Genomic DNA, 15,736 nt, shown 5'->3' on the forward strand with positions numbered 1-15,736 from the left:
GAGACTCCTGTTAATTAATGTTGATAACTTCACCTCTTCCCATGAATCATGAATATTCTTAATGGCATCTAGAATGGTGAATCCTTTCCAGAAGGTTTTCAGTTTGCTTTGCCAAGATCCATTAGAGGCATCTCTATTTATGGTAGCTATAGCCCTTATGAAAAGTATTTCTTAAATAATAAGGCTTAAAAATCAAAATTACTCCTTGATCAATGGCTGCAGAATGGATGTTGTGTTAGCAGACCTGAAAAGATCATTAATTTCATTGTACATCTCTGTCAGAGTTCTTGGGTAACCAGATATACTCTCAATGAGCAGTAATGTTTTATTTTACTTTAAAATATTTATTTATTTATTTGAGAGAGGGAGAGAGAAAGCACAGAGCATGAGTAGGGGCTGGGGGCCACAGGGAGAGGGACAAGCCAACTCTCTACAGCCGGGGGCCTGATGTGGGACTCAGTCCCACAACCCTGGAATGATGACCTCACCCAAAGGTAGACACTCAACTGACTGTGGCATCCAGGTGGCCCAGGCAGTAATATTTGAAAAGTAATTTTTTTCCTAATTAGTAGTCCCAACAGTGGGCTTAAAATATTCAGTAAACCATGCTGTAAACAGATATGCTGTCATCCATTTAGAGAGCACAAGCAGAGTAGATTTAGCATAATTCTAAGGGCTCTGGGATTTTGGGAGTGGTCCATGAGCACTGGGTTCAACTTAAAGTCACCAGCTGCATTAGTCCCAAACAAGAGAGTCAGCCTGGCTTTTGAAGTTTTGAAGCCAGGCACTGACTTCTCTCTCTGTCTCTCTCTTTTTTTTTAAAGATTTTATTTATTTATTTGACAGGCAGAGATCACAAGGAGGCAGAGAGGCAGGCAGAGAGAGGAGAAAGCAGACTCCATGCTGAGCAGAGAGCCCGATGCAGGGCTTGATCCCAGGACCCTGAGATCATGACCTGCGCCAGAGGCAGAGGCTTTAACTCACTGAGCCACCAGGCGCCCCTTGACTTCTCTTTAGCTATGAAAATCCTAGATGGCATCTTCTTGCAAGAGAAGGCTGTTTCATCCACAGTGAAAATCTGCTCCTACATGTAGCCACCTTCATTAATGATCTTAGCTGGATCTTCTGCATAATTCGCTGGAGCTTCTCCATCAGCACTTGGGGCTTCATCTTTTACTTTGATGTTTAGGGAGATAGTTTCTTTCCTTAAACTTTTTGAACCAACCCGAGCTAGCTTCAGAATTTTCTTCTGCAGTTTCCTCACCTATCTCAGCCTTCACAGAATTGAAGAGAGTTTGGGCCTGGCTTGGATTAGGCTTTGGCTTAAGATAACTGTATGGCTGGTGTGATCTGTCCAGACCACGAACCCTTCTCCATACCAGCAGTAAGCCTGTTTTGTTTGCACAGCATTTATGTGTTTGCTGGAGCAACACTTTTAATTTCCTTGGAGAACTTTTCCTGTGCACTCACAACTTGGCTAACTGGAGCAGGAGGCCTAGCTTTTGGTCTGTCTTGGCTTTTGACATGCCTTCCTCACTAAACCTAATCATTTCTAGCTTTTGATTTGAAGTGGGAGACATGCCACTCTTCCTTTCACTTGAGCACTTAGAGGCCGTTGTAGTAGGTTATTGATTGGCCTGAGAGCAATATTATTTCATCTCAAGGAATAAGGAGGCCGGAGGAGAGGGAGAGAGACACGGGAATGGCCGGTTGGTGAGGCAGTCAGAACACACACATTTATCTATTGAGTGCTCGGTTTTATGTGGGCATGGTTCATGGCCTCCCAAATCAGTTACTATAGTGACACCTAGGACAGTGATCACACATCTGCTTAAAAATATAATAATAAGGAAAAGGTACCAAAATGTGACACAGAGAGACAAAGTGAACAAATGCTGTTGGGAAAAAAAAAATGAGGCCAATAGACTTGCCTGATGCAGAGTTGCCACAGACTTTCAGTTTGTAAAAAATGCAGTATCTGCAAAGTGCAGTAAAATGAGGTATGCCTGTTTTTGGATGACCTGAAGGCACACGTTGGCTCTACTCCCTGCCTTCAGTAGAGTAACTCACTCTCCTACTCTCCTCTTACAAAATGAGACAAATAGTTGTGTGCCAAGAGTTTTTCCTGAGAGCTCAGTTTTCCTTAGAAAATAACAATGGGCCTTGATGAGCCTGGAAATAGTTTGAGTAAAGGGTTCCTCAGATGAGAAAATTGTTTTTTTTTAAGTCACCAGGCTTCCAAAATTTCAGGAGTAGAGGGACCCGCTACATGCTTTGAGAGTTATTTTCCAGATGTTGAAGGTCGTTAGTATTTTTTTTCATTTCTCTGATACTTTACCTCTCTGGGAGCACAGTGTTTGCAAAGGTTGTTGTTAGCCTCCCTCTGCCTTGACCCTCTGCTTGCAGGAGGTGGTATGCTAGCAGGTGGTATGAACTTGCTCTTCGGGGAGAGGAAACTAAGGCTAAGGTAGGTAGGTAGGCCGAGAGTGGAAGAGGCAGTATTGCCTTCATGTAGTCTCTGTTGGGTTGTGGTGCCCAAGGCTTCTCCATCCTGTTTAGGCCCAGATGAGAATCCCAGCAGCCTGCCTGCTAGCTCCACCTGTGTTCTGTGTCCGATGCTAACGAGCACTGCCTCTGGGTGGGCTTGGCAGGAAGAACGTGATTCCGCACGAGTACCGGAAGCACTTCCCCATTGAGATGAAAGACCACAACTCCCATGACGTGCTGCTGCTCTGTACCTCCTGCCACGCCGTCTCTAACTACTATGACAACCACCTGAAGCAGCAGCTGGCCAGGGAGTTCCAGGCCCCCATCGGCTCTGAGGAGGGGCTGCGCCTGCTGGAAGATCCTGAGCGCCGGCAGGTACGGTCTGGGGCCAGGGCCCTGCTCAACGCGGAGAGCCTGCCCGCTCACCGAAAGGTGGAACTGCTGCAGGCGCTCAGAGAGTTTTACAACACAGACACGGTCACGGACGAGATGCTTCAGGAGGCTGCCAGCCTGGAGACAAGGTACAGTGTACAGTTCCCGGTCTGGGAAGCGATTGGGGGACATCCTGGGGGCACTAGCTCCACCTGCTTAGAGGGGATGCTGGCCAGGCAGGGGGCAAGAGCTGTTTAGGTGCAGAGCATAGCCTCTTGTTACCCCATTGAGTGTCTAATGGCTTAAAATACCATGGGACTGGGATAGAAGAATCGGTGTGAGAATTTCCTTTCCATAGGAGACTTACTTTCTGTCCTTGACCCTTCAGGGTCATCTCTGTCCAGCCATTTTCATGATGAGCAGATGAGTTCAAATGCAGTGAAGCTCTGCCTTAGAGATTCTGTGCAGAAGTAAATCCTAAAGTCAGCAGAGGAGATGAAAATAATACTCAAAAAATAACCCCAAGTCTCTAAAGTTGCTTTTGAGTACAATATACATGGCTTTGCGTCCCTTACCTCATCCAGGTCTGTGGGAACTGAGACCGATGGATTCATGTTTGCTGTCTCATCTGCATTCAGGGTACTGGCCCACCGAATAGAATACTGGCCAGAATTGGTCTTACCATTCATACTATTCTCTTTTTTCCTTCCTTCCTTTGCTTCCTCTCCTTCCCCATGAGTACGGAGTTGAACTCATGACTTAATTCAGTGTTCCTAAACGAGAAGCCGATGGCCCTGACAAATGAATGGGTGCAGGGCTGAGGTGAAAGAAACTCTGGGCCCCCAGCTCCAGTTTTGCTTCCTGTTACCATTTTTCCAGGAGTACTAGAGCCCGAAAGAATTGCACTGATAAGTTCCCAAAACTGTGAGAGCAATGCTGCTTGCCTGTACTTCAGTTTCATTACCCCAGAATCTTAAAGATGGCAGCAAACATTTATCAAACAAATGGTTGTAGGTGTCTTAATCTATTTAAATATATTTTTTAATATTTTATTTATTTGTCAGAGGGAGAGAGCACAAGCAGGGGGAGCAGCAGGCAGAGGGAGAAGCAGGCTCCCCACCTAGCAGGGAGCCCGATGTGGGACTTGATCCCAGAACCCTGAGATCAGGACATGAGCTGAAGGTGGATGCTTAACTGAATGAGCCACCCAGGTGTCCCAAGTTATCCTGCTCTATTTAACCAAGTTAATAAACTTTCTATAAATTGTCTTAATTGGTTCTTCTAACAACCCTTTGAAATAGGATTTAGATTTCTTACTGGTAACTGCTAGCATTATATCTTGCATTTCTTAAATCTTTCAAAGTTAGAAAACAGTACTAATGAGTTTTGTCCTATTTTGATTCTTCCTAACTATTTTGTGAGGTTGTAGCATAGATGTTATTTTTTATGTTAGCTACCCTGAGGTTAAAGTTAAGTAACTTGCCAAGGTCCGATGAGAAATTAATGAGAATGGTTCCTCCGACCAATTCCCAGATGTATTTGCTAACACAACTAAACTTCCCCTTTCAGTCACAGACCTTTCTAACCAATCACCTTGCTGACTTGGATAGAGGGATGCTGGTCTTGGCTGTCTGGGGCTGAGAAGAAGCTGTTTGGGGGAAGATAGGCAAGTTAGGGACACTTGTCAGCTAACCAGTAAGGCGGCTGCAGATTTCCGGAGGGCACTGGTACTGCTGGAATGGGGAGGGAGTGTTGGGAGGGAGGAATGAGAGTGGGGTATGAATGCAAGGAGGGGAACTGAGTCCATGGGGTGGGTAGGGGGTTTCTCCGGAAAAGTAGTTGTTACTCACAGGAGGTGAAAGCACTGTTTGCAGGACATCCGAGGACTTTTTAAGGCCTCTCTGCTTAGTTAGGAAGAGGGCAAGGATTTATCTTCCCATTAAACAGCACCAGCTGCACAACTGAGTATTTCATGGGACCAAAACACATCTCTCTTGGATATGGTTTGGCTTTTTTTTTTTTTAAAGACTTTGGGTAATCTCTATACCCAACATGGGGTCTGAACTACGACCCCAAGATCAAGAGCTGCATTTCCACTGACAGAACCAGCTGTGTGCCCCAAGATTTTTATTTGTTGACTTTTTTTAAGTAATCTCTCAGCCCAACGTGGAGCTCCATCTCATGACCATGTGATCAAGAGTCATATGTCCTACTGACTGAGTCAACCAGGCGCCCCCATCTTTTTTTAATTTCAATTTTTTAAAAATTGAAGCATAGCTGACACAACATTGTGACACACGATGCACAGTGTTATATTAGTTTCAGGTGTACAACAGTGATTCAACAAGTTTACGTGTTATGCTGTGCCCACCACAAGTGGCGCTCCCATCTGTCACCGTAGAATGCTATTACAACACCACTGACTACTGCCTATGCTGTACAGTTCGGCACTCTTCCTGTGAGAAAGGAGGCACTAAAGAAACGTCCCACCTTGCATTTTTACATGTAGGTATTCCAGCATTTGAAACATAAGAACACGCAGGTGATTTAGCAGCCCCATATAAATACTGAGTATGGTTGAGAAGGACAAGCTGGTACCTGAGTAACCCCGGAGTAAATACAAGACCAACGTTCTTCACTCATTGTCAGCCAGACAGTGCGGCTCCTGTAGTGGGAGCTGAGCTTCCGGCAGTGGCCTCCCCACAAATATAGCTCAGAATCCCCAAATACCTTCTGTCAGATTGTGTGCAGTATGTCCAAAGAACTTCTTAAAATGGCAGTTGTAGGAAAGATGCTTTTAAAACATTAAAGTAGGGGGCGCCAGGGTGGCTCAGTTAAGCATCTGCCTTTGTCTCAGATTATGACCCCAGGGTCCTGGGATTGAGCCCCAGTCAGCGGGGAATCTGCTTTTCCCTTTGCCTCTGCCACCCCACACCCTGCTCGTGCTCACGTGCTCTCTCTCAAATAAATAAATAAAAATCTTTAAAAAGCATTAAAATAATCAACCTTTAGAAGTCCAGCAACCTTCAGATCTACCGTTGTGGCAGCCCCTGGCCCACAGCATTTGGAGCCGTCTGCGACACCGTACTGTGCTTGTCTTCCTCAGACCCTTGTGCTTTGTGTCTTGCCAGGATTTCCAACGAAAACTACATTCCTCATGGGCTGAAGGTGGTGCAGTGCCACAGCCAGGGCGGGCTGCGCTCCCTCATGCAGCTGGAGAGCCGCTGGCGTCAGCACTTCCTGGACTCCATGCAGCCCAGGCACCTGCCCCAGCAGTGGTCAGTGGACCACAACCATCAGAAGCTGCTCCGGAAATATGGGGAAGACCTTCCCATCAAGCTGTCGTGAGAGCTGCTCTCCTCCCAGGATGGCTGGGAAGCTGAGCCAAGGTGGGAAAGTCACCTCTTCCTGTGTCATTAATTGTCAGAGCCTAGTGTCACAACTTGGAATGCTAACCCATGCCAATCCCAGGATGCTTCTGGTGGAGGTGGGCTATTGCTTCAAGGGGAGCTTACGGTTTTGGATTTTACTTGGGCAGGGTGAGAATTCCTTTTGCTTCCCTCTTATTTTTTGTGGACAAAAGGGCCTTGGCCTTTATTTTACTTTCCTTCTTTTGCTTCCTGTGCGCAGACAGCAGATGAAGGATTCTCCCCTGAAGTGACTTGTCAAGACGCTCAGGTTTTTAATACATTTCTTCCCTGCCCAGTATGTTGTTTTTTCTCAAACAGGGGCAGTCAAGTATTTTAATCCCATTGGGTTAGGACAGGAGAAATTCTTGCAGAGGTTGGAGAGGTGAACAAGGAGTCAGATTCATTTCCCCAGTTCAAGCTCATAATTATAAGTTCTTTAACTTCATGCTCTCCCACAGCTCACCTGGTTGAGATCCATCCCATCTAGGTCACTTCGGTTTATTTCCATACTTGAGGATGCTCCCCTTTACACAGCCAGGACCAAAGCAGCGACTTCCTGCCATATGCTTCCACCCTAACACTGGAGGAAATCCTTTTCTGGAAATAGGCCTTCTAACTGGGTGGGGCAGAAAGAGGTACAAGCATCATCTCTCAAGAGAACTTTGATATTTGCTTCGCTTTCCCTTTCATGCTGTTTGTTGTCTATTCATTGCAATCCTCCTGTCCAGAACTGCAAGGTTTTCTAGCTGAATCCCCTTCTGAGAGGAAGATTCTCTACTCTCAGAATCAATGTTAAGTCCCTTCCATGTTCTGTGTTCCTTCCGATTCCGTTGAAGAGAGGTAATACTGACCTCTCTTCAACACTTAATTCTCTCTTGGAGTCCTTTGGTCGGGTTGCATTGCGAGGATTTCTCTACCCGCTCTCACACGTGGGACTCTGAGATTAATTCATATACTTAGATGTTCAGAACAGTGGTGTTTCATCTCTTTACGTGAAGCCACCACTTTGAGCATAAATTATTAGTGATTAGCAGTTTTTCTAAAGTATGAGGAGAGTTTTTTTACTTGACAAGATCGTAACAAACTTAGTAATTTTATGGCCAGAATCCAACAGGAGCTGTTTTGAAATTGTGCCCAAGTTGGTGATGGTTACTCTAACACTGATAAATAAAACTTCTAAGCACAAAGCTCACTGACTGTAAATGTAAAACTTTTTTTCTTCTCAGCTTTGTAAAATCGGTAAATATTTTGGGGGAGAAGATATTCACCCCTGACGTCCCTGCCGTGAGGCAGAAGCATGACACGTACACAGGTACACCACGCACAGCGTGCACATGGACGTACCACGCACAGCGCAGCCTCAGCTCGTCAGCGAACAAAACGGGTGTGCGTTTTGTTCGTCCGCCGCTTCATGCCCTCTTGCCCCAAAATAGGCATGTCTGGGCTCTAAACTAGAGATCCTTGAAGATGAACAATACCAGCCTCTTCCGGGACTGTATGTTCAGTGGGGTAGGTCATTGTGGGCCATGTGTTCAGTGGCTGGACCCCATGCGCTGGAGTCCAGAGGTGAACCATGGGGCGTGACGGGTGGTCATTAGAGTGGTCAGGCTTGCCACAAGGTGGCACTCACAGATTCTGTTTTATAGTCAGTCTTGAGAAATAGGGCTTTTATATATGGTTCCTGAACATAACTGATGACTTATGTTTCCAAATCTGTGTAGCTGATTTTGGGCCATTTGGATAGGGTTACCAGAAAAACTTCCTCTGAAACAGGGAGTAGGGTGCTTTCATTTTCCTTCCTTGTGATCCTCATGCTAAGAGGGGAGAAACATGAGGTTATTTAGGTGCGGTAGTTGCTGTGGGAAGAAGGAATGGATTCTCCAGCAGAGCTGTGTGCAAAGCCCAGAGCCAGCAGCCACCGTAGAGAAGGAGGCTGGACTGGCACATAAGATTTCTCACCCTTCTCAGAAGTTACTGTGTGGATTTGACTCTTCATTCTCTTGAGTCAGCCCTTAGCACCCTTTCCTGAAGACTGACAATGGTGACCTCGAATGAGATATTTTAGGGCAGGCATAATATAAAAGAAGTATTTATTGCAGTGTATGTTCATCAGAAATGAGTCTAAAGAAGGAATAAAAAATCATCCATCTTCCCTCTATCTAGAAAAGAGCTAACCTTTGCTGGGATGTCCACAAATTTCCTTTCACTATTTAAAAATGTATGAAATACAAACAGAATTCAGAGTCATGTATATATAGACCGTGACATCCTATTTTTTACCCCTCACTTAATGTGGTACCACAAGTAATTAATTTCCTGTGCCCCTTATCTTTGAAAGTAGATTCCTAGTGGCTCTTCCATACTTCAGTTGTCCATTCCCACACTGTTGAAATTTTGGTTGTTTCGGCTCCTTTGTTAATGTCAGTGATACTGTGTTGAACTGTCTTTTGTATAAATCTTTGACTATATCTGATTATTTACTTAGGATAGAATCCTAGCAATTGGATGGGGCAGAGGGGTCTCACATTTCTGGAGTGAGTACCAATTGATATCACCTTTTAGGAGCATATATCAAGGGAATGCTTCTCTCTAACCCTTTAGCTCGTGTCCTAGTACATTTACTGAGCCTCCATGTGAACAGTAGTGAGAGGACAGGGTCATGGCAAGGGCCTCTGAATGTACCCGGATCATTGTGTTTCTAGGGTTAGAGTCTTCTCTCTGTTTCCCCTTTGTCTCCCATCCTTTATTGACTCATTTCCCCTTGTAGTCAGTGTTTTTTGGAAACACTATTTTAAAATAAAAACTTAAAATAAAAGTTACAGACAGGTCTTTTTTGTGTGTATGATACACAGCAGTGATTTGCCATCCTAAAGTGAACAAGGCACAATGTTCAGGGATTTGTTGCTTTTCAAGAGTGCAACCGTAAGTTACTTATTCTTACCCATGTCACGGATGGAGATCAGATGACAAAATGTGTTCTGTTGAAATAAAGCCATTTTAATCCCTCATTTTAGACTCTTAGGAGCCCAGCAGGCAGAAGGAGCTTTTATTCAGCTTCCTTTCCTACCTGTTAGTGTGGGGCCCTAACATTTGACTATAATCTGAATTCTGTTTACCTTTCCTCTCTGAGTTTTTCATTCATTCGTTGATCGTTTCCTTCTTTTTTTTTCCCTTCATCATGTCTCATCATCATGCTATCACTTTTTACTGTTAAAGAAGACAGTTTCTTGGTTTGCTAGTTTACTAATTTTTACATATTTTAAAAGAGTCTTTCTTTTTGATCTTTTGTCTTTTCTGTTGCTAAGTTGCCATTTTTAGAATACCTAATCTTTCAGGAATACAGTGGGAATCAGTTTTTCTTGGGTGAGATAAGCTGAAAGAGGGTGTAAGAATGACATTGCTGTGATGAACTCTTGATCTGAATAATGTAAATATAATACATAGTCCTCAGAATACTTTTGCTTTGGAATTCAGTGATATACTTTAGCTGTTCGCCAAGTTACCTTCTCATGCTGAAGCCTTATACCTTCTTCTTGTCCCCAGTCCTGGAGCAGTTTCATATCCACTGATGGCCTGGGGCTTACATGCAGCCGGGTAGCTTGCTTGTTCCAATTACCTATCCCACCAGCCTGCTAGGAGATGCTTTAGTCAACCCCCCCCCCCCCCCCGCTTTGCTTGATGCACCAAGGCCCTTGCTTGAATGCCAGCATGTTATTTGGGAAAGTGGGAAGTACATTAGACTAGTATTTCCATCTAGCGGGGTCTGTCTATATAGCCACTCTTGTTGGAGGTCCCTAGATACTGTGGGTAACTAGACCAAATGGGTAATCATTTGAGGGATAATCAGGAACTGACTTCCTTTGCACAGGAATAAGGAATATCAAAGGACCTGGTTCACACATCCTGGGTTGCATCCTCTTCAGATGTAGTATACACTGCCTTAAAAGGTCGTTTTCTGCTCTAAATGGAAGTAATTTCCCTGCCTTCCAGACTGAATCCAAAGCATTTACCCTCCTTCTGGCTTCCTTATTTGTTATTAGTTCTTGCATTTTCCTCTTGCTAAGTGGGTAGTCTGTTGCCTTTTCTGCCTGCATAAGCTCCAAAAGCTGCTGAGTTTGGAGTCAGCATTAATATAAGCATGATGTGTGGTCCAGAATATTCCTGAGTTGGAGAGGCTACTTTTACTCTACTCCTGCTTCCCAAAGATCTCCCTTTTCAGGCTTCAACGTGCTGGGGCAGAGTTGGGATTCTGACTCTCCAGGCCACCAGGGTATCCATTAAGTCCTGGATAAGAACCAAACATTTGAGCTTAGTAAGCTAACAGCTGAAAAGAAATGGGAGATTAAGATATGGGTAGTTTTAAAAGAGGTATGTTTACTTGGTTCATGGGTTGTTGGGTTTGTAGCCCATGGACTTAACGTTCTATTTTGCTTTTCCCTGTACTCAGTTCTGTTGTGTGTTAAAGGATCAGAGGAACAGGCTGGTGACCTAGGTTTTGGTTCTGGCCATTACCTGTGTATCTTTGGACTAATCACTTAACTTTTCTGGGCTCCTTTCTTTACCAATAAAGTTAGAAGTTAAGATTAGATGTGCTGTAAGGACCCTCCTAGCTGTAGCATTCGGCAATACATCCCACTGTTTCTTATGTGGCACTTTCCCTTGGAAGCTATGTACCTTCTGCTTCATCGTTGCACACCCTCATCCCGCCCCCAGCTCTGGGAATGGAGACTGTGCACGGAAAGGGGGGGGAATGAGGGAAGCAGGATGCCACACCATGTCCTCCTGGCCTCATTGACTAGAGAGAAGCCTGGTTCCTCCATCTGGTGTTCCACCTGGGGTCAAAATATACTTCTCACCAGAGGTGTGCTCTCTGTGGCCTTAGGAACTCACATTTCTACTTAGTTCACTATTCAGCAATAAAGAAAGAAGAGAAATTTGTATCTTCAGTTGCATTGCTTGTGCTGTAAGGTTTAACAAGAGATAAGCACAAAATGGAAATGAGGCAAGTTTGCCAAGTATTGTAGATGGGAAGATATTGAGAAAAAAGGAATGAGTGTTTCTCATTTTAAGGATAGGAGAAATTAAGACTGTACTATAGAGGACTGAATAGAATTAGGTACTTTAAAAGGAAAACATTAAACCAATGAGTTAAAAATATTCTCTCTTTTTTTATGTTGTCATGACTGCCTAAGAAAATTTGAGGGATCCAGTGTTAACACATTGTTACCCATCTGTAAGTCCTAAGACATGATCACCTCACAGGGAGACTGGGAAGTTTCTGGGGCCTGCATCTTGTATAACCCTGACTGGCCTTGGACTTTGTCCCTCTTACTTTTGGCATCTATAAGACAGACATGCACAAAATATAGTTTATATTCTATAAACTGCCGAAAGACATTTCTGTGTATCTATATCTGTTCCCTATAACCTGACAAAAAATATGTTTCCCTGTTCCTTTTTGCGCTTCGTTCAGACCCAAAGAGGATGTTGGTGTATTGGCTTTTCTTTGTGTAGCACATATTTGGACCAAATATGCTAAGCTTGCAGCTCTTTTTATAATAGTCACCCAGATACAGACATGAGCCCCCATTTTCTATCAAATTAGGGTCATTTTGTTGCATTTTGTTGCAGTTTAGTTCCAGAAAAAGTAACCAGATAGCCAAAAGGGAGGTTAAAGTATATTTCTCTGCCTCTGATGGATGAACCCTAACTTCATCTAAAATTCTGACATCTTCCATCATATCCCATAGAGCCAACTAGAGTCCCAGCAAGCTAGCTTAGTTTTTTTTAATTAAAGTAGGTATGTATGGGCCCTGGAGGTTTGGTAGGCCTGAGCTGTAGCAACATACATGCAGCTTCCTCTGAGTTCTTGGATGCAATGAGCAGGACTAGTGTTGGCTCCAAAAAGGGACAGAAGATGGCTTGGGGTTAGTTTTTCTTTTTTTAAATGTTACACAAGTGTAGAGCAGTTGGCTGCCGTCCCCCTCTCAAACCATCAGCAGAGCTTGACCTTGGCCAAGATTTTGCCTCATCTTCTCGGCATCTCAGCACAGAGTTGCGTTTCAGCCGTGGAATGCTTAACCAAAAGCACATGCTGTATCGATGGTTTCCAAAGAGCAAGTTTTTGCAGAAAGTCTACATCGTGTTGTCTTCTCAAAACACTAGTTTTCTCTGAACCACCTACCCAATAAACCCCGAATGGCGATTCTTTGACTCATTTTTTCTTCACAAAGGCTAAGGTTTTTGTTGTTGTTAATAATACTTTATTGAAGCACAGTGTAATGAACATACAATGAAGTACAAATCTTGAGAGTACTCTGTGAATTTTGACAAATTGTATGCAGCCATGTAACCATTCAGGGTTGGGGTTTCTTTCTTCCTTTTCCTTTCTTTCTTTCTTTTCTTTTTTTTTTTTTTCCTTTCTTTTTTCTTTTTTTTTTTAAGATTTAATTTATTCATTTGACAGACAAAGATCACAAGTAGGTAGAGAGAGAGAGGAGGAAGCAGGCTCCCCGCGAAGCAGAGAGCCCGATGCAGGGCTTGATCCCAGAACCCTGGGATCATGACCCAAGCTGAAGGCAGAGGCTTTAACCAACTGAGCCACCCAGGCACCCCTCTTTCTTTCTTTTTTTTTTTTTTTTTGAGCAACCACTCATCACAGCCCTTTATTGGCCTGGACTAGCTCTGCAGGACCTTCCCACCCAAACCTGGGGCTATATGCTCCTTGGAGGCTCCCAGCTCCTGGCCTAGGACAGCCTGGCTCTTGGGAGCCCCTTAGCCTGCCCAGAGATCATGACCTTCTCTAAGTCCTTTGGCCAGGCCTGAAGATGAAGGGGCAGCTAGAAGCCCCAGGGCAAGGGCCCTGCCCTCTCCCACAGGCTGAGGCAGGTTTCAGAAAAGGCCTTTCACTGCCCAGTGGTGCTGGGAAAGGAAAATGATGATTTGGGAAGTCAGGGGCTGGACAGTGAGTGAACGGACACTCAGGATTGGGAATCACGCGAGAAAAGGGTGCCCCGTCTACTCCTCAGTGTAAGAGAGTCGGTCCTTGTGCACACCCCACACCAGCATCTGGCTCACCTCTGTCATGCTTAGCACATGGAAACCTTTGCGTTCCAGCTTGTCCAGGACCATGTGGGGAGGGTCACTGATGAAGTACTCAAAAGTTGTTTCCCAACATGCTTCTCTTTGAGGCCCCCCAGATCCCACATCAGCTCTGGAACTGAGGGCTCAGCACCCACTAGGGTGAGGCCCACTTCTTTGTGGATCTGGGTGCTGATGAGCAGGTAGGGCGTGATGCATGAGTCCCAACCAGGCCCCTACCCAGGGCTTTGGGCTCAGGGCACACGCCAACCCCACCAGCTCCAGGACAGTCCAAAGTTCAGTTACTCCAGCTCTCAGGGCTTGGGTTTCCTTCCTTCCTTCCTTCCTTCCTTCCTTCCTTCCTTCCTTCCCTCCTTCTTTCTTTCTTTCTTAGATTTTATTTTTTCACTTGACAGAGCAAGAGAGAGCCCATAAGAAGGGAGAAGGTCACAGGGAGAAGCAGACTACCTGCGGAGCTGGGAACCTGATGAGGGACTCAATCCTGGGACTCCGAGATCATGACCTGAGCCAAAGGCAGTCGCTTAACCAGCTGAGCCACCCAGGTGCCCCGGAGCTCAGGTTTCTTATATTACATGAAACATCTATTCTGATGATGTATTGCCTTGGATTGGAAGGTTGTACATTCATCTACCTGAGCAAATTATTATACGAGCGGAAATCCAGGTGAAAACATGAAGAACTGTTGGTCTTGAGTCTGGGCAGTTTGCTCTTTTGTCATATGTAGTTGGTGTGGTTACTGCAACTCTTCAAGATACTTGTTCTTTACAAGTTACTTTTGAAAATAAGTAATGTGGGAGCACCTGGGTGGGTCAGTTGGTGAAGCGTCTGTATTTGGCTCTGGTTATGATCCCCAGGTCCTGGGCTCGAGCCCCTCGTTGGGCTCCTTACTCGGTACAGAGCCTGCTTCTCCCTCTCCCTCTTCCTGCCCCTCTCCCTGCTCGTACTCATTCTCTCTCTCTTTATTTTTTATTTAAAGATAAATAAAATCTTTTTAAAAAGAAAGAAAGAAAGAAAATAGGTGATGTGTGCACATAGTACAAAAAAATCTTTTTTAATGTGTAATGAAAAGGGACTGTCCCCCCTCCCTACCCCCCCAGTCCTGTCCCTCCTTGAAGGGAACCTCTGTTATGGTTACTTGGGAGTTGTTCAGCCTGGGGCTGGGGGGAGGGGGAGTTTTGTTTTTTAAGTCCCAGCTTTCTTTGGTTGTTCACCAAGAATATATTTCTCAGCCTTTCTCTTTATACTCCAGGCTCTAGTCTAAGGCATTTATGCAGAAACTTGGACCTACAGCCTCAGCACAACTAATCCTGTTAAAAATCCTGTTAAAAATAAAATTCATTCTCTGTATCTGTCATCTGGCTCAAAAGTCCATGTTTCTCACAGGATTGGCCAGGAGTTGCTAATAGCTGGAGTTGGGTTTTTTAATTATTAGGCTCGCTACTTTTAAAATACATATTTGAAGTATTCCCTAATCAATTTTTAAAAATTCTTATTTCTTTAGCAGGGGCTTCTGCAACATACCTATCTGATTTAAGTTTTTTGTTTGTTTTAAAGTAATGCTGGAATCCCAATCTGCAAGTGAACTATAGCCAGATCTCTAGATAGTCTTGCCTTCATCCCACAGCCACCCAAATCAGACATTCAGAACTCCAACGTTACAGAAATGAACCAGCATGATTTTTCACCTTCACGGGCCATTCTTTTCTTTACACATAGGATTGACCTTAAATTTTTTTTTAAAGCTTTTATTTATTTATATGACAGAGATCACAAGTAGGCAGAGAGGCAGGCAGAGAGAGAGGGAAGCAGGCTCCCTGCTGAGCAGAGAGCCTGATGCAGGGCTCGATCCCAGGACCCTGGAACCATGACCCGAGTGGAAGGCAGAGGCTTAACCCACTGAGCCACCCAGGCGCCCCGGATTGACCTTAAATTTACTTTGAAAAGCCAACTTCTCTGGCAGGCAAAATTTGATTTGATTTATACACTAAGTTTTTCAAGAATATAAATGTCATACAGAGCGGAGGACTTATATTCAGCCAGGAACACAATTTATAAGCTCCAGAGCCAGGGAAGGAAGACCTCTCATTCCCAGCCCTCTCAGACAGAAACCAAGCGTGATGGATGGATGGCTCTTCTACGCCACTTTGAGCTCCCAGCCTTATTTCGTACTCCTTTGTGGCAGGCGGGTAAAGAGTCAGGTGTTCCCCAGATTAGAGTTTCCCAAAGATATACAGTCCAGGGAAAGGAGTGAGGCTGTTTGTGTTTTCCAGTTCAAGTCCCATCTGGTTTCCCTGGGGCCATTTTATCTGCGATGTTCTCTGGTGCTCTCTTCTTTGTCTTGCTGTTATCCGATCACCCAAGGCTTC

The 15,736-nt window shown here is 44.6% G+C and overlaps 1 protein-coding gene across 2 annotated transcripts in view; it reads left to right on the forward strand.

Annotated features, from left to right (window-relative positions):
• The window catches only part of EXD2 (exonuclease 3'-5' domain containing 2), a 55,268-nt gene extending 41,468 nt beyond the window's left edge, over positions 1-13,800 (forward strand). Inside the window, exons 8-10 of one of the 2 annotated variants that reach the window (XM_080809123.1) lie at positions 2,652-3,008; positions 5,991-6,248; positions 13,766-13,800. In XM_080809123.1, coding sequence (XP_080665249.1) covers positions 2,652-3,008; positions 5,991-6,207 — 574 coding nt within the window. In that variant the 3' untranslated portion in view covers positions 6,208-6,248; positions 13,766-13,800. Of the gene's footprint in view, positions 1-2,651; positions 3,009-5,990; positions 7,461-13,765 lie in introns of those variants that run through there. The other variant, XM_080809122.1, reaches the window with a different exon arrangement.
• The last annotated feature ends 1,936 nt before the right edge of the window (positions 13,801-15,736 follow it).

The sequence above is a fragment of the Martes martes genome, assembly GCF_963455335.1.
Source record: "Martes martes genome assembly, chromosome: 7".
Lineage (NCBI taxonomy): Eukaryota > Metazoa > Chordata > Mammalia > Carnivora > Mustelidae > Martes > Martes martes.